The sequence below is a fragment of the Cetorhinus maximus genome, chromosome 20 (genome assembly GCF_964194155.1).
Source record: "Cetorhinus maximus chromosome 20, sCetMax3.hap1.1, whole genome shotgun sequence".
Classification (NCBI taxonomy): domain Eukaryota; kingdom Metazoa; phylum Chordata; class Chondrichthyes; order Lamniformes; family Cetorhinidae; genus Cetorhinus; species Cetorhinus maximus.
In genome coordinates, this window is record NC_135898.1 from 57,879,647 (window position 1) to 57,907,496 (window position 27,850).

At 43.5% G+C, this 27,850-nt stretch overlaps 1 protein-coding gene across 1 annotated transcript in view; it reads right to left on the minus strand.

Annotated features, from left to right (window-relative positions):
- Positions 1 to 20,955: 20,955 nt before the first annotated feature.
- The window catches only part of plpp4 (phospholipid phosphatase 4), a 253,224-nt gene continuing 246,329 nt past the window's right edge, over positions 20,956 to 27,850 (minus strand). Inside the window, exon 7 of the mRNA XM_078564769.1 lies at positions 20,956 to 21,755. Within this exon, the coding sequence (XP_078420895.1) occupies positions 21,556 to 21,755 (200 nt within the window). The 3' untranslated portion in view covers positions 20,956 to 21,555. The remainder of the gene's footprint in view (positions 21,756 to 27,850) is intronic.

The window sequence follows — 27,850 nt, forward strand, 5'->3', positions numbered from 1 at the left end:
ACTCCCAAAAAGACTGTATTTGACTGTTCAACCTATAACTTAATTGCTTAACACAGCTGGTCAACCTCTTATTAACATAGGTTCCTGTGTTTGTATTTGTATTCTTTTTAAAAAAGCAATCTTCAAGCCCATTCTTCATACATTTGCCTCTGCCATCTTTTCTCACAAAGGCTTTACTATTAAATGGCCAGCTGATCAGCTTTATTCAGATTTTATTTTTAAAAATCATAATTTTCATGTCCATCACTTCAAGTAACCTTTTAATTTGTTTCTTTAGAGATGAAAGTTACCTGATTACTTTAAGCAGCTTCACGGTTGCAATGTTCTTGGCAACATTGTGTAAAGTGCAAAATAACGAATGAAGAAGTGGATTTCCATGCCATGACTTTTGTATAGGAGGAGACCTTGTATGCACTCTCTAGCCCTGCCTTCCCCTTCCTAAAGTTAAACAAAGGGTGGTCAACTTTGAGAAATCCTGCACACAGGGATTGATACACAAATGAACATGGGAAAGGTGATGTGTGTCCATCTTGACATATATTGAGGATTAAAAGTGCAAACGCTGCCTAAACAACATTGAAACTGCAGTAACTTCTGTCAACCAGTCTCTGATGTAATTTATTGTAATTGTAAAATAAATATGGATTCTTTGCCTCCTTTTGTGCTTAGAAAATTGTTTCCTAATAATTTGCCAAATTGTTTCTATAAACACACTTGAAATCATTTTGAATATGGAAAGTTTGTTGCAGTTGTAGTTTGTTGGGGTACATTATACTCTTGGGTTAATTGGTAGGCCTCAAGTTTGTTTGCCGGGCTTCATGGATAGGAAGAAAAATGTGCAAATACCCCGTGCTGCAAACCTTGAATAAAAATTGAAAAGGGTGCAAATGTATAATAGGCCAATTGGCATCTAAAGAGAATGAAATATTCAGAATTTTGGTTGAGGATCATGTCCAAACTTCTAAACTTTTTCTCATGCAGGCCCTGATTGACTTGCTGTGCATTTCTAGCATCTGCTATTTCATTTTGGTGAAAAATTACCAATTAGAGCGGAGCACGTTAATTCACAACGGCTGAGGGAGAATTAGAGAATGCATTCACAGATCACAAGTAATTCAAGGATTGAAATTGTTGGAAGCAATTAACCTACCACTTCCCTGCAACATATTCAAAGACTTTGGAAAGGAAAGGAAAGTTGAAAATAGTGTCGTACTTTGCGATTGGAGTAGGTTTTTGAGGAGGGGTGATAATGCCAGATTGGAAGGGCAGGGGGATATTTAACAATATTGGCTAATGTGGAGGTCAGGAAGGGAAGTTGGGTGATTGGCAGTTTGGTGGGAATAGGGTCAAGGGGGCGGAGGTGGGTCACATGGGGAAGCTGAGTTCAGAGAGGGCATGAGGGGAATCAGGAGTGAAACTAGAGGTTACGAGTTCAGGGCTAGGGTAGCAGAGAAACCTTAGTGAAAGTGTGAGCTGGTGAAGGGAGGGAATTAGCAGAGGCAGCTGAAGGAGTGGTATCAATCTTTGTGACAAAAAATTCATGAGCTCCTAATGTTAGTTGGAGGTGAGGGTGGAGAAGGCAGGGGAGAGGAATTTAAGAAAATTTTGTTAAGAGAAGCCAAGCTGTTACCTTTACAGTCCAGGATGATCCTGGGATCATGACAGTCTTGGCAGAGGAGAGCAGGACCTGATGGTGTTTTATGTGGTTCAGTCAGATTTGGTAATGAGTTGTCGCCAGAAACATTCATCTATGATACTCAGACATAAGGAGATGAAGATCGCATGAGGATGAGGTGGAGTAATGTTTTCAGCGGGGGAAATGGCGTCGAAGGTGTCATGAATAGAGGGCCAAAGATTAGGCCATTGGGAATTTGAAAGTGCAAACGTAAGTGACGTTGGAGAAAGCCTTTTCCTAACAGTGGATGCAGAAGGAAATGGGGTTAGGAGGGAGGTATAAGTAGAGAGCCATACTAGGAGTTATCAGAGATTGCCTTGTCTGTGACTGACACAATAGGAATAGAGATACCTCGAGATGTCAAGGATGAGGGGTGACTGAGGGTAAGTAGGGTAGGTTATATGGAGAGAAAGATTAAGGGAGAATATGAGGGCAGTGAACTAAGGAGAGATAGCATGATGAGTTGAGGTGGAGGTTGAAATCGCTGAGGTTAAGAAGTCGTTTGATACCGAGGCTGATTGAGGAAATCTGTGAAGATCTCTCGTTAAGAAAATTAAATGAGAAGTTTAATATCAATACGATTGTAAAGGGATGGATTTTTAATTGATTATACTTAAGGACTGGACGTGCTTCTGAAGTTCCTAGTGTCTGTTAAATGGTAAGTGTTTATTACTTCTTGTAATTATTAAAATTAAATAGTGATATTACAGAAGCCTATGGGAATTTTAACTGATAATTTGAATGTTTAATCTCACAGTATTCTGTTAAGAAGGCAAGAGAAAAGCATGAGGATGTAAATGTTAATTGATAATGCAAGCAGCATACTTGCCATTATATAGTGTTTAAATGCAGCAAATGTCCCGAAGTTCTTCACAGGAGAGAAAGGGAGGCTGAGCAGCAATAGGAGAGTCAGGAGCCACTGGCAAAAAACATGAATTTGAAGAAACTGATCAAAAGCATTTAAACTAAAGTTTATCTTGCGGATTGAGTCTTTCTTTAAAAGTATATACACCTTATTTTTTGGGCTTCTCACATGGTGAGGCCCTACCCACTGCTGGATGAGGTCCTTCAGTGGGCAATTAGCAGAGGGGCAGGAAGGCCCCTCATGCTACGGACTTAATGGGGCAGAGGCAGGAAGGTGGCAGGACCCCTACCCTGTCACCCTCCTGCCCAATTAAATGTCCCTTCACCAAACACGCCATGGGAAAGGGCATTAAATTCATCCCTGAATGCCTGAAAGTCTGTACATAGCATGGCCAGTTGTCTTCTCCTTTGTGTCAAGGTGTTAACACTTACAACTTACTTTTAGTTTCCATTTGAGTTTCTGGCACATGGGCTTGTCTCTGGGCATATTTAGTATGAGGTCAATATGGGCTTGTCTCCATGCAGGCTTCATAGGAGATCACAATCCCTCTCCAAACTACTCCATTTTACCTAGAATTAAAGGAACAGTTAAAACACCTTTAAAATGCCTTATAAAGTCCAATGTTTGTAACAGAGGAAACATTCAGCATCTACCCTGTCAAGCCCCCTCAGAATCGTATATGTTTCAATAAGATCAGCTCTCATTCTCTGAACTCCAAGTGAGAATAGGCTTATCCTGCTCAACCTTTCATTGGCTCATTGGTAGACTCTTAAGCCAGAATACCCAGATCTGTCAGCAACTTAAGCTATATACGGATTGATGGATTTAAACCTCATACATGGTGTCCTAGGCTCTATAGTATGCATTTGTGGGATTGTAAGTACAAATTCTTGTACAGTCTCATCTAGAAGGTCAGCTGAACTAGCCAACTAGTCAGAAGAATGTATAGATAGGTCAACAAGTTATTAAATCATTCAGAATAACTCAGGATTATGTTGTATTGGATTGTATACCAGGGATGCTTGTAAGTGCAATGTTAGAATTTAACAGTTTTGTGAGTTCAAGGGTTTGCTTAACAATATGTGTACTCATTGTATTGCATGTGGACTGGTTACAGTCCTTACAAGGCACAGTTGCCATCCTTGGTCCAGTCTCATGTTTTGCTGTTGCCAATCTCATCCCAATTGTTTCATCAAACCTATTTTGATCATGCTGCTAAACGCATCCCAACCTCCTGCTGCTCCTCAAGCCACTGCTATCAAAAGCTGAGACTCGATTGTGGAGGAATTTTTAACCAGAGTTTCTTTAAAAAAAATAAGCAGTCTGCCCGTGCATGTTCTGTGAATAGGTTGTGGACCGGACTTGCATGCTTGTTCACACAGTAAGTGTATAATATGTCACTATATTGAAAACGAGCAATGACCTTGCACAAATTTGAAATTTATCAATGTTTCATGAAAATGTCACATAAATCTTTTCCCAAACCAGTAACTGATGATTTAGCAGGAGGTTGGCCTTATCTCCCTCAGGACCTTCTTCCCTCCAGTTATTTAAAATGCATAATCTCTATATGTGTGCCAAATTTTAAAGCAGGAATGCTTAGAAGCCTAAACAATTTATCTTAAGAGCTAATCTCAATAATCCAACATAAAATAACGTCATGCAATATACATAGAGTAACAAATATATTCAGAGAACGAACGCTGTAAAGCCTATTCAACTTTCTGTGTGGCTCTGTTTCTTTGTTGTTGTGATGTGGCAGGTGATGTGTGCCGGGCAGATCAAATCCACGAGGGAAATTTGATCACGCGGTCACAATGGTTTTGCAATTTGTATTTTATTTCGAGATGCGTGCCCTGAATTCAGAAGTAATAATTCCACAAAGACTTCAGAGATTTTTAGGGAACTAAATTAAACCTTTATTAACAAAAGAAATTATTTCAAGCACATATATAGATCTACAAATTATTACCATAATAACTCCTAAATCCCTAATTAATCTGGCTTCCAGTTACCAGCCCATTAAGGCAACAGTAAAAACAAATAGATTTAAACAGATCCAGACAAGTCAAAACAATACCCTGGACAGTAGAATTCAAAGTGGCTTTTCCCAGCTTCAGTTTCTGTAGACAGCAGACTTAATGCACAAACACTAGAGGCTTTTCACAGTTCTGGTAGATCTTACAATGCCTTCCCTGACACACAGCCTCTTCTCTTTAATACATATTTCTCCCCTTTAATGTAAATCCCATTGTTCCCATATGTCTTTGGAATTTTACCTTTCTCATAATATAAATCTCTTCATGGTGCTAGTATTATCAGTAACCTTTGGGAAAAATAAACACACTACTTTGCCTAGCTTCTCTGGCCAGGTGTAACATCCTACCATCTCCTGATTTATCTACAAATGCAAATTCTCCTCACCTCACATTCTAAGGCTTCAGCCATGTTTACTTATTTAGCATTTCAAACCGAGCTTCTTTTGATGAGTCAAAGCCTCCAGACCAGCTGTCTCCAATTGAATTAAGTCATACACACACAGAAACTATCCAAACCCCACTATTAACCTACTTTTACAATAAATTACAACAGCTATGAGAATTATTATACTTTTGTGACACTTCTGTTGTAACACCATCATTCCAAATTATTTTGATAAATTTGTTTGCAAACTTAAGGGTTCAATATTTTAATTGCTTTTTATATCAAGGATCTGTGATAAACAGGCACTTTGCTATTCCTAACATTCAGAAGAAGTAGTGACTACCAAGCAGGTGTTGTGTATGGTAGCACAGTGGTTATGTTATGGGACTATTAATCCAGAGGCCTGGACTTATCTCACCATGGCAGCTGGGAGTTTGGATTCAGTTCATTAAGTAAATCTGGAACAAAGAGCTAGTATCAGAAGTAGGGTTGCCAACCCTCTCGGAATGACCAGGAACCCTGGAATTGGTATCAATCTCCCAGTGACTATTGAAAGCAATCGGAAGAATTTAAAATGTTATTTTAAGGAAATAAATTAATATGTACCATCATCTGTACACAGAAGCCCATGGTTCATTGTAGAACGGTGACCTGATGGCGTACTTGGCAACGTGATGATATAAGACCTAAACCGATACTGACATAAGTCATGCTTGCATACTGCGCTCAGAAACGTCGTTACCTGTTTTCTTTTCTGTCCAATTTGCGCCTCAGTCAGAGGGAAATACTCCTAGCTGCCTTTCATCCAGTAAATGTTCTGATGCAACCTGTAACCCCACCTCCCCATCCCAGAATCCCTCAGTAGGCATGGTGAACAAGCTGCAGAAGGAGTAGCTGCAGAAGTGACTCTGCATGACGGAACAGCGACTGTCATGTCTCTGGCTGCTGGTTTGCTTGGTAGGAGGCTCGAAGGGCTGCTCAGCAGCTGCCCCTGGGGTGACTGCGGTGTGAGCAGGAGAGGGAATAGGCATTTCTCCAGGAAGCAGGCGCAGGGCGAGAGGCTGTGGTCCCAGGAATGGAGCATGCACAGGTGGCTCGCTCCCTGCCTGACATGGGAGTGGAGGAGCTGGGAGTGAACCAGTGGCGCCTCTGACCCAGACCTGTCCCAGTAACACCGACCGACAGGTTGCCAAGGAATGGGGAGATAGCTGGATCCATGACACTGGGTGTCAGCGGAGCAGGCTCATCCCTCCTTGGGCAGCAGGCAAGAGTGAGCCCCGTTCCACCTCCATGGCCAGGAGCTGCTGCCCAAACACTACCGAGCTGCAGCTGATGATCCCGGTGAGGAGAAAAGGCAGGAGACTGTGTCAAGAACCCTCTGGCTCCAGCCCAGAAAGTGGCACTGAATCACCAGGCAATGAAAGTAAATAAGCCTAAATCCCGTGCCCATCCTGATCCGCTAAATTCTTCAATCATTTATCAAAATTCTTACTTTAAAATAGTCCCAGTTTCACCGAGAAATCCTTCAATGAACCTCAAGCAAACTGCATGGGCAGTTAAGTTACTTGTCTCTCTCTGTCCAATGGCTCCACTCTTTAGGAAAGTGGATCTCCATTGAGAAATAGACATGCTTTCCTAAAGTTAGTCTCTCCGTTACATCACTTCTGCTGACATCTCCCAGAATATGAACAGCCAGGGCTGGCAACCCGAATCAGTAGTGGTGACCATGCAAGGACCAGATTGTTGTAAAAACCCATCTGGCTCACTAAAGCCCTTTAGGGAAGGTATTTTACCATCCTCACCTGGCCTGGCCTACATGTGGTCCACAGATCCACAGCAACGTGATTGACTCTTAACCGTCCTCTGAAATGGCCAAGCAAGCTACTCGGTATCAAAACTCCAGTGATAAACGGTAGCACTTCAAGAATGTGGCTTACCGCCACCTTTTTGGTCCAGTTTTGGTCTCCTTATCTGAGGAAGGTTCTTGCCAAAGGAAGTATAGCGAAGGTTTACCAGACTGATTCCTGGGATGACGGGACTTACATAAGAGGAGAGATTGAGTTGGTTAGGATTATATTCGCTGGATTTCAGAAAAATGAGGGGGGATCTCATAGAAACCTATAAATTCTAACAAGACTAGACAGGGTAGATGCAGGAAAGATGTTCCTGATGGTGGGGGAGTCCAGAACCCGGGGTCACAGTCTGAGGATATGGGGTAGACCATTCAGGACTGAGATGAGGAGAAATTTCTTCACCCAGAGAGTGGTGAGCCTATGGAATTTGCTACCATAGAAAGTAGTTGAGGCCAAAACGTTGTATGTTTTCTAAAAGGGGTTAGATATAACTCTTGGGGCGAAAGGGATCAAAGGATATGGGGAGAAAGCGGGAGCAGGTTATTGAGTTGGATGTTCAGCCATGATCATAATGAATGGCACAGCAGGCTCGAAGGGCCGAATGGCCTACTCCTCCTCCTATTTTCTATGTTTCTATGTTTTTTCAAGGACAATTAGGGGTGGGAAATGTTATGAATGTATTTAAAAAAAGAAAAGATACATTTGATTGGAAAATACCCTTGCAAAATGGAACAGGGTTACATTGAACTGGAAAGGGGAAGAAAGTTGAAACTTAAAAGGTCTTTTAGCTTTTGTGGCCACAATAATGAGTAAGTTATGTAAAATTAAATATTTTTCTATTTGCAGTAGTTTGTATCAATCAGATGTTATTCAGTCATCCTATCCTTTATCACAGTAATAGGAATGACCCGTTTAACTCATTGTGGAACCCACAATTTAACCCACTGTTTGGTTAGCTGCAGCATTTTTCTTGTTCTAATCCCAATTTACTGTCTTTTCTCCATAATCCTTTTTATCTTTACTTTCCTATTTCTCTTTTCAAACATCTCAAATGATTTTGCCTCAATGGCTGTTTGGGGAACCTGTCCCACATTCTCATAACTTTGTGTGGACAAGTTTTTCCTGGATTAGCTTTTGCCAAGCTCCATTAAAATACTACTGCCCAGTTTACTCTCCGCCTGTTTTACTCTCCGCCCAGTTTACACTCCTTCCGCTTTACACTCTGCTTGGTTTATTCCCTGCCCAGTTTACTCTCCGCCCGGTTTACTCTCCACCCAGTTTACTCTCCTTCCGGTTTATTCTCCACCCAGTTTACACTCTGCCCAGTTTACTCTCCAGCCCTGTTACTCTCCACCCAGTTTAAGGGGAGGTGATGGCGTAGTGGTATTGTCACTGGGCAAGTAATCCAAAGACCCAGGGTATTTCTCTGGGGGACCTGGGTTCAAATCCTGCCACGGCAAATGGTGGAATTTGAATTCAGTGAAAATCTGGAATTAAAAGTCTAATGATGACCACCTGGCATTGACTCAGGCAGCAGCAATGTTGACCCTGCAAAGTCCTCCTTACTACATCTGGGAGCTACTGCCAAAATTGGGAGAGCTGTCTCACAGACTAGTCAAGCAATGGCCTGATATAGTCAAATAAGATAAAAGCAAAGTTCCCTGGCCCCAACTGCCTCCTCTTCACCATGGACGTCCAATCCCTCTACACCTCCATCCCCCACCGGGATGGTCTGATGGCTCTCCGTTTCTTCCTCGAACAGAGGACCGAACAATCCCCATCCACCACCACTCTCCTCCGTCTGACTGAACTTGTTCTCTCACTGAACAATTTCTCCTTAAACTCGTCTCACTTCCTCCAAATAAAAGGTGTGGCTATGGGTACCCGCATGGGCCCCAGCTATGCCTGTCTCTTTATGGGGTATGTGGAACATTTCTTGTTCCAGTCCTACTCCAGCCCCCTCCCACAACTCTTTCTCCGGTACATCGATGATTACTTCGGTGCTGCTTCATGCTCTCGTCTGGACCTGGAAAAATGTATTAATTTTGCTTCCAATTTCCACCCCTCCATCATTTTCACATGGTCCATCACTGACACTTCCCTTCCCTTCCTTGACCTCTCTGTCTCTATTTCTGGTGATAGACTGTCCACCAATATCCATTACAAGCCTACCGACTCCCACAGCTACCTTGATTACAGCTCCTCACACCCTGCTTCCTGTAAGGACTCCATCTCATTCTCTCAGTTCCTTCACCTCCGTCGCATCTGTTCTGATGATGCCACTTTCAAAAACAGTTCCTCTGACATGTCTTCCTTCTTCCTTAACCGAGGTTTTCCACCCACGGTGGTTGACAGGGCACTCAACCGTGTCTGACTCATCTCCCACGCATCCGCCCTCACACCTTCCTCTCCCTACTAGAACCATGATAGGGTCTCTCTTGTCCTCACTTATCACCCCACTAGCCTCCACATTCAAAGGATCATCCTCCGCCATCTCCGCCAACTCCAGCATGATGCCACCACCAAACACATCTTCCCTTCACCCCCCTAGGCAGCATTCCACAGGGATAGTTCCCTCTGGGACACCCTGGTCCACTCCTCCATCACCCCCTACACCTCAACCCCCTCCCACGGCACCTTCCCATGCAACCGCAGAAGATGCAACACCTGCCCCTTTACTTCCCCTCTCCTCACCGTCCAAGGGCCCAAACACTCCTTTCAAGTGAAGCAGCATTTCACTTGCACTTCCCTCAATTTAGTCTACTGCATTTGCTGCTCCCAATGCGGTTTCCTCTACATTGGAGAGACCAAACGCAGACTGGGTGACCGCTTTGTGGAACACCTTCGGTCTGTCCACAAGCATGACCCAGACCTTCCTGTCGCTTGCCATTTCAACACTCCACCCTGCTCTCATGCCCACATGTCCGTCCTTGGCCTGCTGCAATGTTCCAGTGAAGCTCAACGCAAACTGGAGGAACAGCACCTCATCTTCCGACTAGGCACTTTACAGCCTTCCGGACTGAATATTGAGTTCAACAATTTCAGATCATGAACTCTCTCCTCCATCCCCACCCCCTTTCCAATCCCCCTTTTTTCCAATAATTTATATAGATTTTTCTTTTCCCACCTATTTCCATTATTTTTAAATGTATTCCATCCATTGTTTTATCTCTACCTTTTAGCCTATTTCGATCCCTTCCCCCCACCCCACCCCCACTAGGGCTATCTGTACCTTGCTCGTCCTGCTTTCTACCCTTAATGTCACCTATTAGCACATTCCTTAGATAATATCACCACCTTCAACACCTCTTTGTCTTATTGTCTATGACATCTTTTGGTTATCTCCACCTATCACTCGCCCTCTATCCAGCTCTACCTGTCCCACCCCCCCCCCCACCCCCTTAAACCAGCTTATATTTCACCTCTATTCTATTTTTCCTCAGTTCTGTTGAAGAGTCATACGGACTCGAAACATTAACTGTGTTCCTCTCCACAGATGCTGTCAGACCTGCTGAGTTTTTCCAGGTATTTTTATTTTTGTTTTGGCCTGATATAGTCATCCTCACGGAATCAAACCTTAAAGAATGTCCCAGACAACACCATCACTATCCCTGGGTATGTCCTGTCCCACCGGCAGGACAGACCCAGCAGAGGTGGTGGCACAGTGGTATACAGTTGGGAGACAGTGGTATAGAGTTGGGAGGTAGTTGCCCTGGGAGTCCTCAACATTGACTCTGGACCCCATGAATCCTCATGGCATCAGGTCAAACATAGGCAAGGAAACCTCCTGCTGATTACCATGTACCGTCCTTCTTCAGCTGATGAATCAGTGCTCCTCCATGTTGAACACCACTTGGAGGAAGCAATGAATGCAGAACCTACTCTGGATGGGGGACTTCAATGTCCATCACCAAGAGTGGCTCGGTAGTACCACTACTGACTGAGCCCTAAAGGGCACAGCTGCGGCAGGTGGTGAGGGAACCAACAAGAGGGGAAAACATACTTGACCTCATCCTCACCAACCTGCCTGCTGCAGATGCATCTGTCCATGTGTGGAAGTGACCACTGCACAGTCCTTGTGGAAACGAAGTCTCGCCTTCACATTGAGGATACCCTCCATCATTTTGTGTGGCACTACCACCGTGCTAAATGGGATAGATTTTGAACAGATCTGGCAACTCAAGGCACTGTAGGACATCAGCAGCAGGATGGGACTCAACCACAACCTGTAGCCTCATGGCCTGGCATTTCCCCCACTCTGCCATTAGCATGAAGCCAGGGGATTAACCTGTTTCAATGAAGAGTGCAGGAGGGCAGCACCAGGCATTCCTAAAAATGAGCTGTCAACCTGGTGAAGCTATAACACAGGGCTACTTGCGTGCCAAACAGCATAAGCAACAAGTGACAGACAGGGCTAAGTGATCCCACAAACAATGGATTAGATCTAAGCTCTGCAGCCCTGCCACATTCAGTCGTGAGTGGACAGTTAAACAATTCACTGGAGGAGGAGATTCCACAAATATCCCCATCCTCAATAATGGAGGAGCACAGCACATCAGTGCAAAAGATAAGGCTGAAGCATTTGCTACAATTTTGAGCCAGAAGTGTCAAGTGGATGACCCATCTCGGTCCCCAGCATCACAGATGCCAGTCTTCAGCCAATTTGATTCATTTCACGTGACATCAAGAAACAGCTGAAGGAACTGGATACTGCAAAGACTCTGGGCCTGACAATATCCTGGCAATAGTTCTGAAGGCTTGTGCTCCCGAACTTGCTGCGCCCCTAGCCAAGCTGTTCCAGTACAGCTACAACCATGGCATCTAACCGAGTATGTGGAAAATTGCCCAGGTATGTCCTGTACACTAAAAGCAGGACAAATTTAACCTGGCCAATTACTGCCCCATCAGTCTACTCTCCATCATCAGTAAAGTAATGGAAGGTGTCATCAACAGTGCTATCAAGCAGCACTTGCTTCGCAATAACCTGCTCACTAACGCCCAGTTTGGGTTCTGCCAGGGCCGCTCTGCTACTGACCTCATCACAGCCTTGGTTCAAACATGGACAAAAGAGCTGAACTCCCGAGGTGAGGTGAGGTGAGAGTGACTGCCCTTGACATCAAGGCCGCATTTGACAGAGTGTGGCATCAAGGAGCCCTAACAAAACTGGAGTCAATGGGAATCAGGGTGAAAACTCTCTGCTGGTTGGAGTCATACCTAGCACAAAGGAAGATGGTTGTGGTTGTTGGAGGTCAGTCATCTCAGCTCCAGGGTATCACTGCAGGAGTTCCTCAGGGTCATGTCCTCGGCCCAACCATCTTCAACTGCTTCATCAATGGCCTTCCCTCCGTCATAAGGTCAGAAGTGGGGTTGTTCGCTGACGATTGCACAATATTCGGCACCATTTGTGACTCTTCAGATGCTGAAACAGTCCATGTCCAAGTGCAGAAAGTCCTGGACAATATCCAGGCTTGGGCTGGCAAGTGGCAAGTAACAGTCGCGCCACACAAGTACCTGGCAATGACCATCTCCAACAAGAGAGAATCTAACTGTCGTCCCTTGACGTTCAATGCATTACCATCACTGAATCCCCCACTATCAACATCCTGGGGGTTACCATTGACCAGAAACTGAACTGGACTAGCCATTTAAATACTGTGGCTACAAGAGCAGGTCAGAGGCTATGAATCCTATGGTGAGTAACTCACCTCCTGATTCCCCTAAGCCTGTCCACCATATACAAGGCACAAGTCAGGAGTGTGATGGAATACTCCCCACTTGCCTGGATGAATGCAGCTCCCACAACACTCAAGAAGCTTGACACCATCCAGGACAAAGCAGCCTGCTTGATTGGCACCCCATCCAGAAATATTCACTCCCTCCACCACTGACACACACTGGCAGCAGTGTGTACTATCTACAAGATGCACTGCAGGAATTCACCAAGACTCCTTAGACAACATTTTCAAAACTCATGACCACTACCATCTAGAAGGACAAGAGCAGCTGATAGATGGGAACACCACCACCTAGAAGTTCCCCTCCAAGTCACTCACCATCCCGACTTGGAAATATATCGCCACTCCTTCACTGTCGCTGGGTCAAAATCCTGGACCTCCCTCCCTAACAGAACTGTGGATGTACCTGCACCACAGGCACTGCAGCGGTTCAAGAAGGCAGCTCACCACCACCTTCTCAAGGGCAACTAGGGATGGGCAATAAATGCTGGCCCAAGCAGCGAAGCCCACATCCCATGAATGAATTTTAAAAAACCTCTCCACCCAGTTTACATTCTGCCTGGTTTACTCTCCGCCCAGTTTACTCTCCACCTGGGGGTTTATTCTCCGCCCAGTTTTCTCCCTGCCCCACTTATACTCCGCCTGGTTTACTCTCCACTCGGCTTAGTCCCCGCCCTCTCTATGTGGTTTACACTCCCCCGCGGTTTAATCTCTGCCCGGTTTACTCTCTGCTTGGTTTACTCTCCGCCTGGCTCACTGTCTGTTCGATTTAACCTCTGCCCTATTTATTCTCTGCCTGGCTTACAATTTGTCTGGCTTACTCTCCACTCTGTTCACACTGTGCCTGATTTTCTTTTGCATTGCAGTCAATGCCAGCAAATTCTCTATCGTCTGGCTTGTTTTGTTGCCCAAGGCAAAACTCATTCCATGAAAGCTCACTCCAGTACCTAATCCCTGTATTTATATTTTTCTCCTATTTAACATTCCCTTGAGTCTCAGAACCCTTCTGCAGTGTAAAATCTCTAAACATTTCTTCACCATTCTATCTTGCTTTAGAACACTCCTTAAAACCTATTCCTCAGCCAAGTTTTTGGTGATCTGACCTAATGTCTCCTTATGTGGCTCAAATTTTGTCTGCTAAGTTCCTGTGAAGCACCTTGAGACATTTGACTACATTGGAGGCACAATATAATTGTAAGTTGTTATTATTGTTGTTGAGTCACCATCTTCACAGAAATAGCAAGAAAGTTGCCATGGAGAAAATGATGAAAGAGCCGTGGGAAGTTATTGAGCCTTCCAAAATATAAAATAAATTCAAAGTAACTTTGAAATATGAATGTAATTATATGAATAGAAAGGAACACAATTATTGCAATGTGCAAAAAAAAAGTACGACTTATATCCCTCTGGTATTTAGCTGTGACCCCGAGTTGGTAGGAAAAATTAGACACAGTGAAAATAACTTAGAACAGTGATTGAAATATAATTAGAATTGATTTTTGACAGGCACCAGATTTAGGAAAGTTCGTTGTAAAATAATGAGCAATGAAATAAGAGGGATTAATTGGAGGTCAGCAAGCAAAATGAAAAACTTCCAGAATATAATGGAAAAGTGCAAATTAAATATGTAGGCTGAGAAAATGAGCTCATTAATATGTGTTTGTTGGACATACAAGCGTCCTTAGAGCTGTAAGTAGTGCCCATGGCTGTGCAGATACTTACACTCGTATCTGTAAGCAACTGTTTTGTGCAGAAGCCTTGAAGTTGGTAAAAACTCGTTCAGCACCTTCCACATTACTCCTCGTTGACTTTTGCAACTTGAAACAACTGTAGAAAAAACCCTATAGAATCATAGCAACAACCAGAATAAATCAACCAGCAACTAACTTGTAACTAATTCACGATCCCTCTAAACAGTGCTGGCGTGGGGTGGCGGTGAGTGGGTGGTGTGTTCCTTCCAACTGTGTGTTATTCAGCTGTGTGAGGTGAAGAGAGGAGCATTGCCTCCAAAATGGCAGTTTTTAGCATCAAGCCAGCGTTGCATGCTGATTGATGTTTTGAGCTGCCGGCTGTGCATACTTCCAATGAACGTTCACTGTGGCCACGTTAACGTCTGCACCAATGTGGCATCTGGTGTAACCTTCTTAACCTCAAACCTGAATCTCAGTGAGGAACAGTTTGCGAGTTGCCAGCGCTTCTATCAGCATAGAAATCTGCCACCTGCTACAGCCACAACTTTAACATCAGGGTGGACAGGAACGGCATTGCCAGTAGCGGTGAAGGTGATCGTGGTGATGAACTTCCATGTTTTTGGTTTCTTCCACCTTGGAGGTGGGGTTATTTGCAAAAATCTTGCATTTAGCTGTCCACTATTTTCTAAGGGAGGCCACTGAGGATTTCTGAAGAAGAGTCATAAGGATTCGAAGCGTTAATCTGTTTTTTTCCTCTCCACAGATGCTGTTGGACCTGCTGAGTTTTTCCAGCATTTTCTGTTTTTGTTTCAGATTTCCAGCATCTGCAGCATTTTGCTTTTATCACTGAGGATTTGTATTCACTGCGAGCTAAATATATTTTATTATCGCTTGCCAGAGACAAGCAGGCAGAGTAAGCACGCGGCTTTGCTACGATTGCAGACTTCTCTTTGTCAATTCTGCCCTATAGCAAAACATAAAGGGATTCCACTCCCTCAGCATCCCACTAGTGTGTGAGCATAGGTAGAGAGTCATATGGGTCAATGCCCAATGTCCTGGCAGCAGTCATGTTGCCTTCATTCTGTGCCAGTTGTATGTGAGCCACTATGTCAAATCAAAGGGTGCTGACTGGGCAACAAGGGCTATCTGTTGTCAATGTGGCTGATGACTGCAGTGCACAACAAAATATTGCATACAAAATTCAACTAATCATCATCATGCATTCCTTCAGTGCTGTCTTCCATGTGCATTTGCCTGTCCTAGTGCTCCTATACAGGGTTATCCCAGTGACTGCAGCAGGGCTGGTGGAAGGCTGCTGATTTTCAAGGCAGAGACTGCAAATGGCCTTGCAGGGTAACCTCAACCAGCTCTGGAAGGTCTTACTATGGATTGCACTATCTTGGCATGGGCGGCAGCAGGCTGGGTGGCTGATCGGCAACATCAAGGGCACTGCTGGAGCAGCAGGGGTGGAGGACAGAATGCTGTCATCTTGAGAAAGGACAGCATGTTTGTGCTGCACAGAGCAAATACCACACATGAGCAAAGTTCATCTCTATGATGAAAGTTAGAGCTCAGGGAATAAAAGGGACAGAAGTAACATGGTACGAAATTGGCTGAGTGGCAGGAAACAGAGTGGTGAACGGTTGTTTTTCGAACTGGAGGAAGGTTTATAGTGGAGTCAGTGTTAAGGCCCCTGCTCTTCTTGACATATATTAATGACCTGGACCATGGTGTACAGGGCACAATTTCAAAATTTGAGCACAATATTGTTAGGAAATAGAGATCGTTAAGTAAGTTATCTTGGTATTTGTAGGTGTTAGGAATGAGTTTTAGCTTTAATGTTTAAGTTTGATTTGTTTTTCTGTATTTGTGTGTTAAGAAAGGTCAAATGGAGTTTTAGTTTCACTTTAAAAGGGTGCTAAAACTAATGTAGTTTTATGACTCCTAAGGAGAAGTTAAACAAACACAAGAGTAGAAAACTGGCTGTTGCCTAACAACAGGGGGACAGAGAGGCAGCCCCTCCCACAGACACGCACATACAGAAGAGAAACAGCAGTTTTGTTTTGGAAGCTGTTGGAGTTCAGCTGTTTTTTAAAGCTGCTGACAGGAGAGACTGGAGCAAAGGGGACAGAGAGCCAATCCCAAACTAAAGGAAAACCCCAAAATCCAGGGGGATGGAAGAGGGGAAAGTCCAAAGAAGACCTTCTAGTCAAAGGAAGGACAGGAACCTGGAAAAGTTAAGTGTAGTTAAGAGTGAGGGGCAGAGAGAAAGGCTCAAAGCTTTAGACTTAAAGAGACAAAAGCTGCAGAAAGCAGATTTAAAGTGAGAACAGCTTACAAGAGGCAAGAAAGTCCAAAGCGATAACTGAAGGTTTGTAACTCTTTGCTTTGGGCATGTGAAGCAGTGGTATACTGTTAATGCTGAGTTGGTGAGAGGGAGTGCATGGAAGGCAGCTTGTGGTGACACAGGGAAGTGGAGCATCAGAAGGAGAGTTCGAAACCCTGGAGGTGTACGCTTGTGGAAGGCATCTGAGAGGAAGCGTCAGTTTGGGAGGAGATTCCAAAGTGAGTTATTGGAGAGTGGAAATTGGAAACCCTCATGTGAAAGACAGAGTGCAGTGAGACTGGTTGGCTCACAGTGTGGCAAGCGTCTGTGGGGAGTTGAGGAGAGATCCATAGCATCTGGCTGAGGTGGCATCTGTCACTTGGTTTCAGAGCATGGTGTGTCTGCTCACAGGGTGCCAATTGGTACATACTGTGTACTTACTGTGGACATTAATGTATAAGATAGCTTTTGTAACTGTGTTATCCTTGCAAATCTGTATACATCTGTAAAGGTATGTTGTGAGTGAAGGTGTATTGTAATATCATTCATTTTTTCTTGTTGAGTAAATGCTTTATCCTTTTGTTAAAAGTTCATCACCTGACTCCTGTGCCTCTGTTCGGTAGCTTCTGTCCACATATCTAAACAAATGAATAAAAGTTAGGATCTATCAAGCTGGGTTCCACACTGGCATTAGGCTTGTCCAGGGGTAACCTCAGCTGGGGATCATAACAATATAAAACTTGGAAGTATTGTGAACCATGAGGAGGCTAGTGTAGAATTTCAAATAAACAGGTTGGTGGAATGGGCAGACAAGTGGCAGATGAAATTTAATGCAGAGAAGTATGAAATGATTCATTTAGGTAGGAAGAACGCAGAGAGACAATATAAAATAAAGGGTACAATTCTAAAGGGGGCACAGAAGCAGAGGGAGCTGGGTGTATATGTACATAAACCATTGAAGGCGACAGGACAGGTTGAGAGAGAGATCAAAAAAGCGTACATTATCATAAGTTTTCTTAATAGGGGCATAGAGTACAAAAGCAAGGAAGTTATGTTAATCCTGTATAAAACACTGGTTTGCCCGCAACTGGAGAATTGCATTCAGTTCCAGGCACCACACTTTAGGAAGGATGTGAAGGCATTAGAGAGAGTGCGGAAAAGATTCATGAGAATGGTTTCAAGGATTAGGAACTTCAGTTATGTAGATAGATTGGAGAAGTTGGGACTGTTCACCTTGGAGAAGGCTCTGAGGATATTTAACAGAAGTATTCAAAGTAATGAGGTGTCTGGACAGAGTAGATAGGGAGAAACTGTGTCCATTGGTGGAAAGATCGACAACCAGAGGGCACAGATTTAAGGCAATTGGTAAAAGAAACAATGGTAACATTTGGAGAAACCTTTTCACGCAGTGAGTGGTTAGGATCTGGAATGCGCTGCCTGAGAATGTGGTGGAGGCAGAGTCAATTAAGTCATTCAAAAGGGAATTTGATTGTTATCTGAAAAGGAAGAATGTGCAGAGCTGCATGGAGAAGGTGGGGAAGTGGCAGTAGAAAATTGCTCCCTCAAAGAGCCAGCATAGACATAATGGCCTGAATTGCCTCCTTCTGTGCTGTAACCATTCTGCGACAGCTATGAGACCCTCCAAGCCTTTTTGAACACTGTAATCAATCCTTAGCCATGACAGCAAAACAGTCTGATCCTGCATGACCTCAATCTCAGCTTCCACTGCAGCACTCAGACATTGGGTAGCTGCCGTCTGGACTTCAATGGAAGCTGAGGTATCTCTATCCGAAACAGCATTATGGTTGAGTCTGCAAGCATGCGATTGGAGTTGGCCACCATTTCCATGTTGGAAACGATGGGCTTCAAGCCCTATGCAAATCCCTGTGCCAATTTGGTGCCAGACTCCTCTATGCTCCTTGACATTGACTACAAGCTTTCTGATAGGCCCGCCAAAGCACAAAGCATATTTTATTGTGCGTACCCATCAGCCTGTTGGCTTCCCATTGAAGTCCTCATTTGAGTCCTCTGCAGCAGAACTCAGTGTGTGACCTCGCTGTCTGGTGCCGTGGCATCTATGCTATTCTTACTCCCTGCCCTGGCAGCCACTCATGCCCAATGTTTCACTATATGTGGATCCTGCCTCTAACTTATCCTCTAAGATACATGCGGGGGTGTTAGTGAGCTGGTGGCTGCCAATGTGAGACCAAGTGACGATGCAGAGTCTTCATCGTTGTCACCTTCATATTCCTCCACTGTCTGCCCAGGCTGTACTTATTGGGTATCTGAAAGGAGAAAGACACAAGGGTAAGATTGTGGCGGTGGTGGAAGAGAGAGTAAAGAGGTGCAGGCCTAACCATCTACAGCTTGTAAATCAAAAGAGTGTGTGGCATGAGAAAGAAGTGTGTTGTGAGAAGGAGGATTAGGTATGAGAGGATCACCATCTTGATGTTTTCAGTTCCCTCCTGCTGGACACAACCTCACCAAGGTTGTCCTAATAATGGCCAACATTGTCCCCTCCAGGAGGGTCAGGACATTCAGGTGCACTGGTTCCCCTCCAGTTAACTCCTTCTGCCTTTGACCTTATCTGGTAAGCGAGAGGAAAGTATGTCAGTGAGTGCCATGCAATCTAGTTTATATGGCTATCATGGTTGAATAGCTGACAGCCTGTGCAAGCTATGAAATGTGGGAACGAAGCTTGCAGGAGTGCTAAGTGTGTGAGTGCGGTGAAGCTATGAGTATTAGTTTTAAGGTCTGGTTGATAGAGATTGATTGTTGAGCGATGGGAGTGTGGTGCATTGAGCAATGTTTGAGGCTAGTGGTGCAGTTGGTAGAATATGACATTTGAAAATGCATTCACTGACCTTATTGGTCACTGAGGTCATTGATCTTCTTGCAACACTCTGTCCAGGGGCAGCATTTTCCCCCCGTTGTGGGGGTTGTGCCGGAGCGACCGAGAGTGGGTGGGTGCTGATCGGCGCCCCCAATCGGGGGTGCACCGCCATTTTATATGGGCGGGCCAATTAAGGCCTGCCCAGCATGATGTCCGCCCCGAAGCACTATGCGCTCCCTGTGAGGGCAGGGTGGGGGGGGCTGGGGGTGGTTGGGGGGGGGGAGGTGGTGGGGGGGTGAAATTCCCTGAGCAGGTCTGTGCACTCCTTTGCGCATGCGCACGGAGGAGCGCACAGGTCTCCCTGAGGCAAAGTGCTGCCTCAGGGAGATCGGTTGAACTTTTAAAAATTTATTAAAGGTAAGAAAAAATTTTCCTGACATGTCCCCTCATGTGGCACTGTCGCATGAGCTGGGACATGTCCATTACTTTTATTTATAAATTTTCTGAACATTTTAAGTCCCTCATGAAACCTTCTCCCGCCCTTGGATGAGGTTTCATGCTTTATCGGAAGGCCGCCTGGGCTCTTCGCCTGCCCGTCAACCTTAAGTTTGGATGGGCAGATCCATTAATCACTTTAGTTACTTTGTTAATGGCCTTAATGGTCATTGACAGGTCGGTGGGTGCACAGCCGACTCGGCCATGTGCCTGCCGAGCTGAGAATCTAAATGACGCGGGTTGACATCAGGACGCACGCCCAACATCACCCCGTGTCATTTTGCGCATCGGCGAGTGGGCCCCGCTCCTGCTCACCGACTGGAAAATGCTGCCCCAGATTTTTTGAGGCTTGGTTCATGGAGTTGACTTCTATGGCTACTTACTTCCACTGCCTTTTGAGTGTGTGTCTGGAGGGCTTCCTCCCCTTCTGGAGACACAGGACACCTCCCCTTTCTAATTCCTCCACCAAGACCCCCAGTGGAATGTCTGAAAAACTTCTCTCCCCTGTTGTGCCATTCCTCACTCTTTCCCAGGTTAAATTTCCTTCAACCACAAATCCAAGTGTCTGCTCCAGGTACAATTCACCTTTCCCCCACATCCCCCCTTACCCTTTAAGGGGTTAGCAGTTTAGCTGTAATATTTGTCTCCGTTTAGTACTGGTTCGACACAGAGATCATTCAAATGAGCAGGCAAGCAATGCAAAGTTGTTGTGCTGCCTGTATTCCAATCAGAAGGCATGGGGGTTAATTGCCCATCGCAATACCTGCGCCTGCTTTTGGGGGCTATCAAATTTAGCTCCATTATCTTGTCTAGAAGTTGAAGATTAATCTCAGAAGCGAGATCTAAATAGCTAAATAAAGGTTAAAAAGTAGTCCACAATACTTACATGTTGTGTTCACAAAAGGTAAAAGACCAGGCAATACATCTACATCAGGTAGTATAGGGCAGTTAGGTGACATATAAAATCATACAATATTAAATCAAACTTTCAACTTAAAGACAAAATGCTATTATAGCTTGATAAAACAACTGATGAAAGATGTATGCAAAAAAACACATTTTTGAACAATTTCAAGTTTAATGAACAATACCACATAAGTCCAGCCTAGAAAAATGAAATTTCAATACAGTTTTTCAGATTAGTACTTCTATCTCACTTCCTGTCATTTACAATTACATCCCCAATGCAACCTTCTATAATCGTTTCACAATATTAATTTCACTGCATCCATCAAAGATTTTAATTACATTTTAATCAAGACTTTATACATGATCTCTTCATACTGTCCACACTGTAATTATATTTAATTAAACCATTTTCTTTCCAATATTGTGCAAAAACCATTCTGCTACTTCAATCTTACACTGTAATTACTTTTCATTCAAAACCATTTTTCTGATTTGCTATGCATTTAATGCACATTGTTTAATATCTGATAACCTTTTGAAAATGAATTTCTTATCTCAGATGGCATACATGCATGTCACTTTTGTAACAACCTATTTTACTTTCAAAGTTTGCTTTTGAGTGCACATATGAAGGACGAAAGTACATGATAGTGATATAGAATGGATTTTTAAATTTGTTTCTTTAAATAGATTTTGTTTTGATTTATGCGGAATGTTAGAAGGAATAATTGTCCATGTCAGAAGTGTAGTCATACAGGGCCTTCGTTTAATCCCTGTAGAGCCAGGCTGGTAGCTTTGTCTGGAGTGGAAGCTTCTTCCTGTTCAGCTGATACCTGAACCATGAGGCAGACATGTGGTTTGTGGCATTCTGTGTGATTCAGTGATGGATAGTGTTGTCTGTAGGCAAGGTAGGCAAAGATAATGCCAATAAAGGCACCAACCAATGCATCTGCGATACAAAAAAAAACCAAATTCTCAAATGAGAGTGAGAACATAGCACACAGACAGACAGACATACACCCGCAAGTCCATTACATTTGTCCTATCCAGGATTGTTTTTTTTTAAAAGCCCTAAGCTAATTCAAAGGGGATCTCTGAAGATGATCAAAAATTAGTTCTCGGAGATAACCATGGCCATGAGATTCATTACCAACATAGCACCTACCTTTTGTGTGCAACAATTTCAAGCTCCTCCAGCTAGGAGGTTGTCTAACTTTTGAATATTGGTTGTGAATCTGCATGAGTCAGCAACCTATTTCAAAGGCCAATGACCCACTGTGTAAAAGAAAGCGTCTGACACCTAACCTAGCGCTATGATTATGTAACTTGCACACATGCTCCCTCGTTTTCCCTAGCTTAGCTAATTCAAATAATTAATATCTCCACATGTACACAGTCTAGTCCCTTCATCATTTTGTATAACTTCAAGTGAGTCTTTCTGAAGCCTATGCTTTTCCAGAGTAAAGGAATTTAGCTCCCTGAGCCTATCATGATAGCTAAATGGTTTAAGCAATATTATTAATCTAGTGGCACACCTCTGAACTTTTTCCAGGCCCAGAATGTGACCAGACAGGGCACAGTATTCTGGACTGGAGCTAGAACTCACAACCTTCAAACTCAGAGGTAAAAAGTGACACCTGAAAGGATGAAGCGGCTTTCATCCTGGCCTACGTGTGGCGATCCTTGTGGGAGAGGAAGGTAGAGGTTTGGGAGGAATGATTCTGGCTGCTGCCGCTGGGGGGAAACATTGAGGCCGGGGCGGGGCCTTACCATAAAGTTCACTGACTTTTAATGAAATACACATTTTTTGGCAAGTGGTTAAAATGACAAAATGTAAGGTATAAAACACTTTTTTTGAAAGGCTAGACACTCTAGCAGAAATTGCTGTAGTTACTAAAGCAGTACTATACTTTGTCATTCACTTAATAAATTATCAGTGCTAAGTAAAACTTGGCCTGAATGATTTACAAAGTTTTATCACGGAATATGGACAGCGACCGAATTAAAGCATGGGGCTAGAGTTGAATACTTTAATAGAAACCCTATACCAGCACAAAACAGACTTTTAATAAATGTATTCTTTCATGGGATGTGAGTGTTGCTGCCAAGACCAGCACTTGTTGCCCATCCCTAATTTTTTGTCTGCAAAAATGTGCCTTATTCATAAAATATCTGGAAGAACATTACAAAATATTTCAAAATGGCCATCACAGAAAGTGTAATAATTTTCAAGTGTTCTACATAGATCATGTTGCACCCTGAGGTGCTTCAATACAATCAAAGGATCATTACCGACATTTCAAAAATGGTCATTACAGAAAGTGCAATGGTATTCACATTTTCTACCTAGATCTTGTTGCACTCTGAGGTACTTCAATACAATCAAAGAAACATTACGAACAATTGGCCCCTTGAGCTGAGAGAAACCTGCTAGGCCATTTCAGAGGGCAGTTAAGAATCAACCACATTACTATGAATCTGGAGTCACATAGGCCAGACCAGGTAAAGATGTCCCTAGAGAACATTAGTGGGAACAGATGGGTTTTTACAACAATCAATGATAGTTTCATGACCAGTTTTCATTGAGTGAATTTAAATTCCACCAGCTGCTGTGGTGGGATTCGAACCAGAGCATTAGCCTGGGCCCCTGGATTGCTAGTCCAGTCTCATTATCATTACGCCACCATCTCCCCTGTATTATCAATACTTTAGATGGTTCAGCACTTTGTCATTTATTTGAAGTAACTATTCTTGCTTTCCGTTTGACAGTTAAAAGTGTTGGATTAGTTTTAATTGTTTTCCTGTATCCTGAAAATTTTCAGTTGGTCTTACCATGAATAAATGAATGTGGTTTAGTTAATCAGAAGCTTAGATTTAATTAATGTAAGTATTTTTATGGTTACATTAATATACCAGTGTTTTGTTTTATGATAGAAAATGGGACAATATGCTCTGTTGCACTTTATATTTGAATCCACTGTAGGTCATAGGTGTCAACATGACATTGCAGAATATATATTTCCATTAGATGCTAATCAGAAAGTAAATATGAACTAATAGTGGCAGTTTATGAACCTGCACACTGTACTCTCATTTACTTTGCTTGTAAAATGAGTTTTTTATTGCAGTTGTCCACATTCTTCTGCCAATTGTACCAAATAATGTCCTAATTATCTTTAGATATTAGCTATAATACGCCTAACGTATTCTTCCATGGATTGCGTTTAATAGTAGAGTTTATTAAAGAACTACATGGAGATCCTGCCAATTACTTTTAGAAGCTATATATATTCTCATACTCCTGTGGAATCAGAATGCTGTCTGTTAGGTTGAGACCTCTATCCAAATTGCATTCAATTTTTTAAAAGACACTACCACTTCCAGGACACTCGCTGTGTATCCACCACTGCTGGGACAGACGACATTTCAGTGTTGTGTGAATGGCAAAGCTATCAGGGAGTGATAGGCATGAGTTCTGAGATGGTTATAGAGTTGGAGGAGAATATAATTACTTTACAAAAAATACTGGTGAGAAGACTTCTCTCACTGCAAAAAGGATATGTCATCAATGCACTATGAGCCTGCTTTTGATGTGCTCTGTAATGTCTGGTCTGTAGAAAGTGAGCACATTGAGGACCAATGCTTCTCCATTTTAGTTGCAGAACCTCAACAAGGACAGACGATTGAATAACTAATGATGTAAAGATCAAATAGATTTGGGTTCATTCCGTGACCCTGATCATCCCATTACTCCCAAATCAGGTGCCCGTTCCTCTTAACTAATCTCTCAACAAAAAGGCTAACCATTGAGAATAATGGGCAGAATCTTTCCCTCATCGGGCGGGCGTGTTCCTGACCTGAACGGGAGAAAAATAGTGCGCGATGACGTCAGTCGAGCGTCCGGACGTCATCATGCGCTCTCGATATTTCGCTCGGCGGGCGCGCAAGAGGCGGCAGCGTGGGATGAGGTTTCCAACAGTGATTTAAAAAAAAACTTTTAAAACTCATTTTTAACATGTCCCTGCTCATGTGACAGAGTCACATGAGGGGACACGTTTTCCTTATTTTTCAATTGTTTATTCTTAATGTTAAAAATCTTCAGCTCCCTGAGGCCACTCTGTGCCTTCAGGGAGCTTTCTGTGAGTGCACCCGTGCGCATGCTTCGACTTCCCCCTCCCCCCATCACCGCACACAGGCAGTGCTGAGCGTTGCAGCGCGATGCACGCTGGTTGGCCGTTAATCGTGAAATCACGATCGGAGCCCGATCGCAGGCAGTGGTCAGTTTCGCAGCCGCTCCCGGGCCCACCCGACAAGGTAAACATCCTGCCCAATAAGTAAAAAGAAATCCTGAAGTATTTGGTTGGGTAAGAGTTAAATTCCTATACCTGTGGATGCTGTTGTATCCTTCTAAGGCAACTGAGGTGTGTCGCTATGCGCTAAATCTCTGCATCAGTAAGCACAATCTGGTGTGCCAAATGGATGAAGTTCTGTCCCAAAGAAACACTTATATTATACAAGACAATCATTGCAGTGCATTCCTGCCTTAATGTATACCAGTTGCTGGATTAACAATGGCTGTGCTCTAATCGCATGGAGTTTTTATTGATTTGAACATTTCTATCAGTTGAAAGCCTTTCAGCCACAGTTTCTTGGGCTATCTTTTAAGCTATTCCCAGTACTGCCAGCTATAAAATAAATATACTTGTCAACATTTTTTTAACATGGTAACCCAGTAACTTTAATGGTAGAGTACTCCAGTTAGATTTCACTAAGCTTTATTTCCTCAAGAAATTAATTTCAATACACCTGGTTATGCTTCTTAAAATGATCATTCCATAACAGCAGAAGGCTGCACTCTCCTGCTCTTTATCCCTCATTAACCATATGAGCTTATTGCTCCCACATTTCCAGTTGACCTGCAGTGAATGGTTGGGTGAGAGTCTAAAGAGACCAGGGATCTAAAAACTGGGATAAATGAAAATACACATTTATTTGAAAAAAATAGTTCCTTGCATGCAGGACTTTAAAGATGCAGTAAAATCGCTGATACTTGAAAAATATTGTTGGGGAAGAAAGGAGAAACAAAACCTGTGAGATCGGTGAGAAGTATTCTTACGTAAATAAAAAAATGTTGAAATTTGGCTCCTTAGCATCCATTATTTTGGAACTATGAGTGCTATTTTTCTGCTAAAATGGCATCTGCAGTGCATGTACACACTTCTGATGTCAGCCACACTGAACGCTATTTTTGGTGAGGGCATTTGCAGGCAAGAAGGAAGCACCCACTGGAAGGATGCAGAGTTTGGCAGATCCTGAAGTCCAGCAACATGTAACACTGACTTGATGCCAGCATCACTATTTTGGAGCTCAACCCTTAACCTAACACAGCTGAACGCATTCCCCCAGTAGAAGGAAGGACATCCCCCAGCTATTTAAAGGGATCATCAACTATTTTCAGGTTACTTGCTAATTGTTTTTGACTGGCTCTTGCTGTGATTGTATAAATGTTTGGTGGTTTACAGAGTGGTTTAAAGTTGTTGAAGCCTACAGGGAGTGCTATGGCACATGTTGAAAGACTTTATCAAAGACTCTGCACAAACCACTTTCTCTCAGATATGAGTGCACTAGTCGATATTCCCTTTGGAATACAATATGGCTGAGAGAATGAGTGGAGGTCAAACAGAACAGGACAAGCTGCTGGAAGGAGGAGGAGGAAGGGAAGAAGAGCCCTCAGCAAGAGGGCAGAGATGCCCAGGGTCTTTAGGGAGCAATTCTCCTCCCGGAATCTCAGGGTGTCAGACTTCTCCACTTGACTAAGGCTATCCTTTCTGAAATCTGCCACCTACTGTGGTCACAACCACAATCTCAGAGCAGGGTCAGAATAATATTGCCAGTGGCTGTGGCAATGAACCTTTATGTAGCTGGCTCCTTCCAGGACGGAGCAGGCAATATTTGCAACTTCTCCCAGTTTGGCATCTACTTTTGCTTAAGGGTGGTCACTGAAACTCTGTATTATGTGGGAGTTGAATATATTTCATTCTTTCTTCTCAAACAGAAGCAGGCAGCATGAGAACCCGGCTTCCCGAGATTTCCTATGCTTTGGGTGCCATTGGACTGCAAGCACATCGCTTTGCCGGTGTCTCATGTCAACTTTGAAATGTATCACAACTGAGAAGTAATCCGCCCCCTCAACATGCAGCTGCTGTGGAGCCTTATACAATGTAACGTCCAAGTCAATATGCAGTATCCTGGCTCCCTGTGGATTGATGACATCTCTAGTCTTCTCCAGATTCTGCACCCAGGCCTCCAGTGTTGCATCGGAAAATCTTGGAGCCCCTCTCTGCTATTTCCTGCCATTATTGAGTGTTCCTTATGCCAAAATCACTTTATAATGACATCTAGCACCTGTCACAATGCAGGCCCCCTTTAAGTAGTGCCGGCAAGACTTAACATGCTAGTCTCCCACGGTTTTGAGTCCTCTGCTCAAGCTGTACGCTGCAATAATTTTAATTGACAGGCAGAAGAAAGCTTGCAATGGAACCTACGGGCATGGGGTGTTCCCACATTGAGATCCATGTGCCTGTTTTCAAGGCCAGTCCAATTTTTGTTTTTGTTCAATGTTTCAAAAAAGTACTAAACTAATAAATGTCTTTAATAGGTGCTGCTTATTTCTAGTTAAGCAGTTTCTGTGTTGAGCTCTTCTGAATTGTGGCTGTACATCTTTTACCTCATTCCAAGTAACACCACAGGTGAGGGATGAACTGTAATGCAGGCAGGATTTTCCTACAATTTTTCTGCAATTAACTTTCAATCAGAAGAAAAACAGAATGACCTTTTTCAAAATGACAGTTCATTTTCTGAAACTTTCAGCTTACAGGATGTGGATCTATTTTTAATAACAGGGGGTAGGGGGGGGAAGCCTTTTTGAGGAGTAGTGTAAAACACAAAAGTTTGCAGTTTAGGTCAGACAGATCCTGTTTGCTGTTCTACATAAGTTCATCTGTCACTATTAAAAGTCGTCCCTGGAGTGTTGTTAATCCTGCT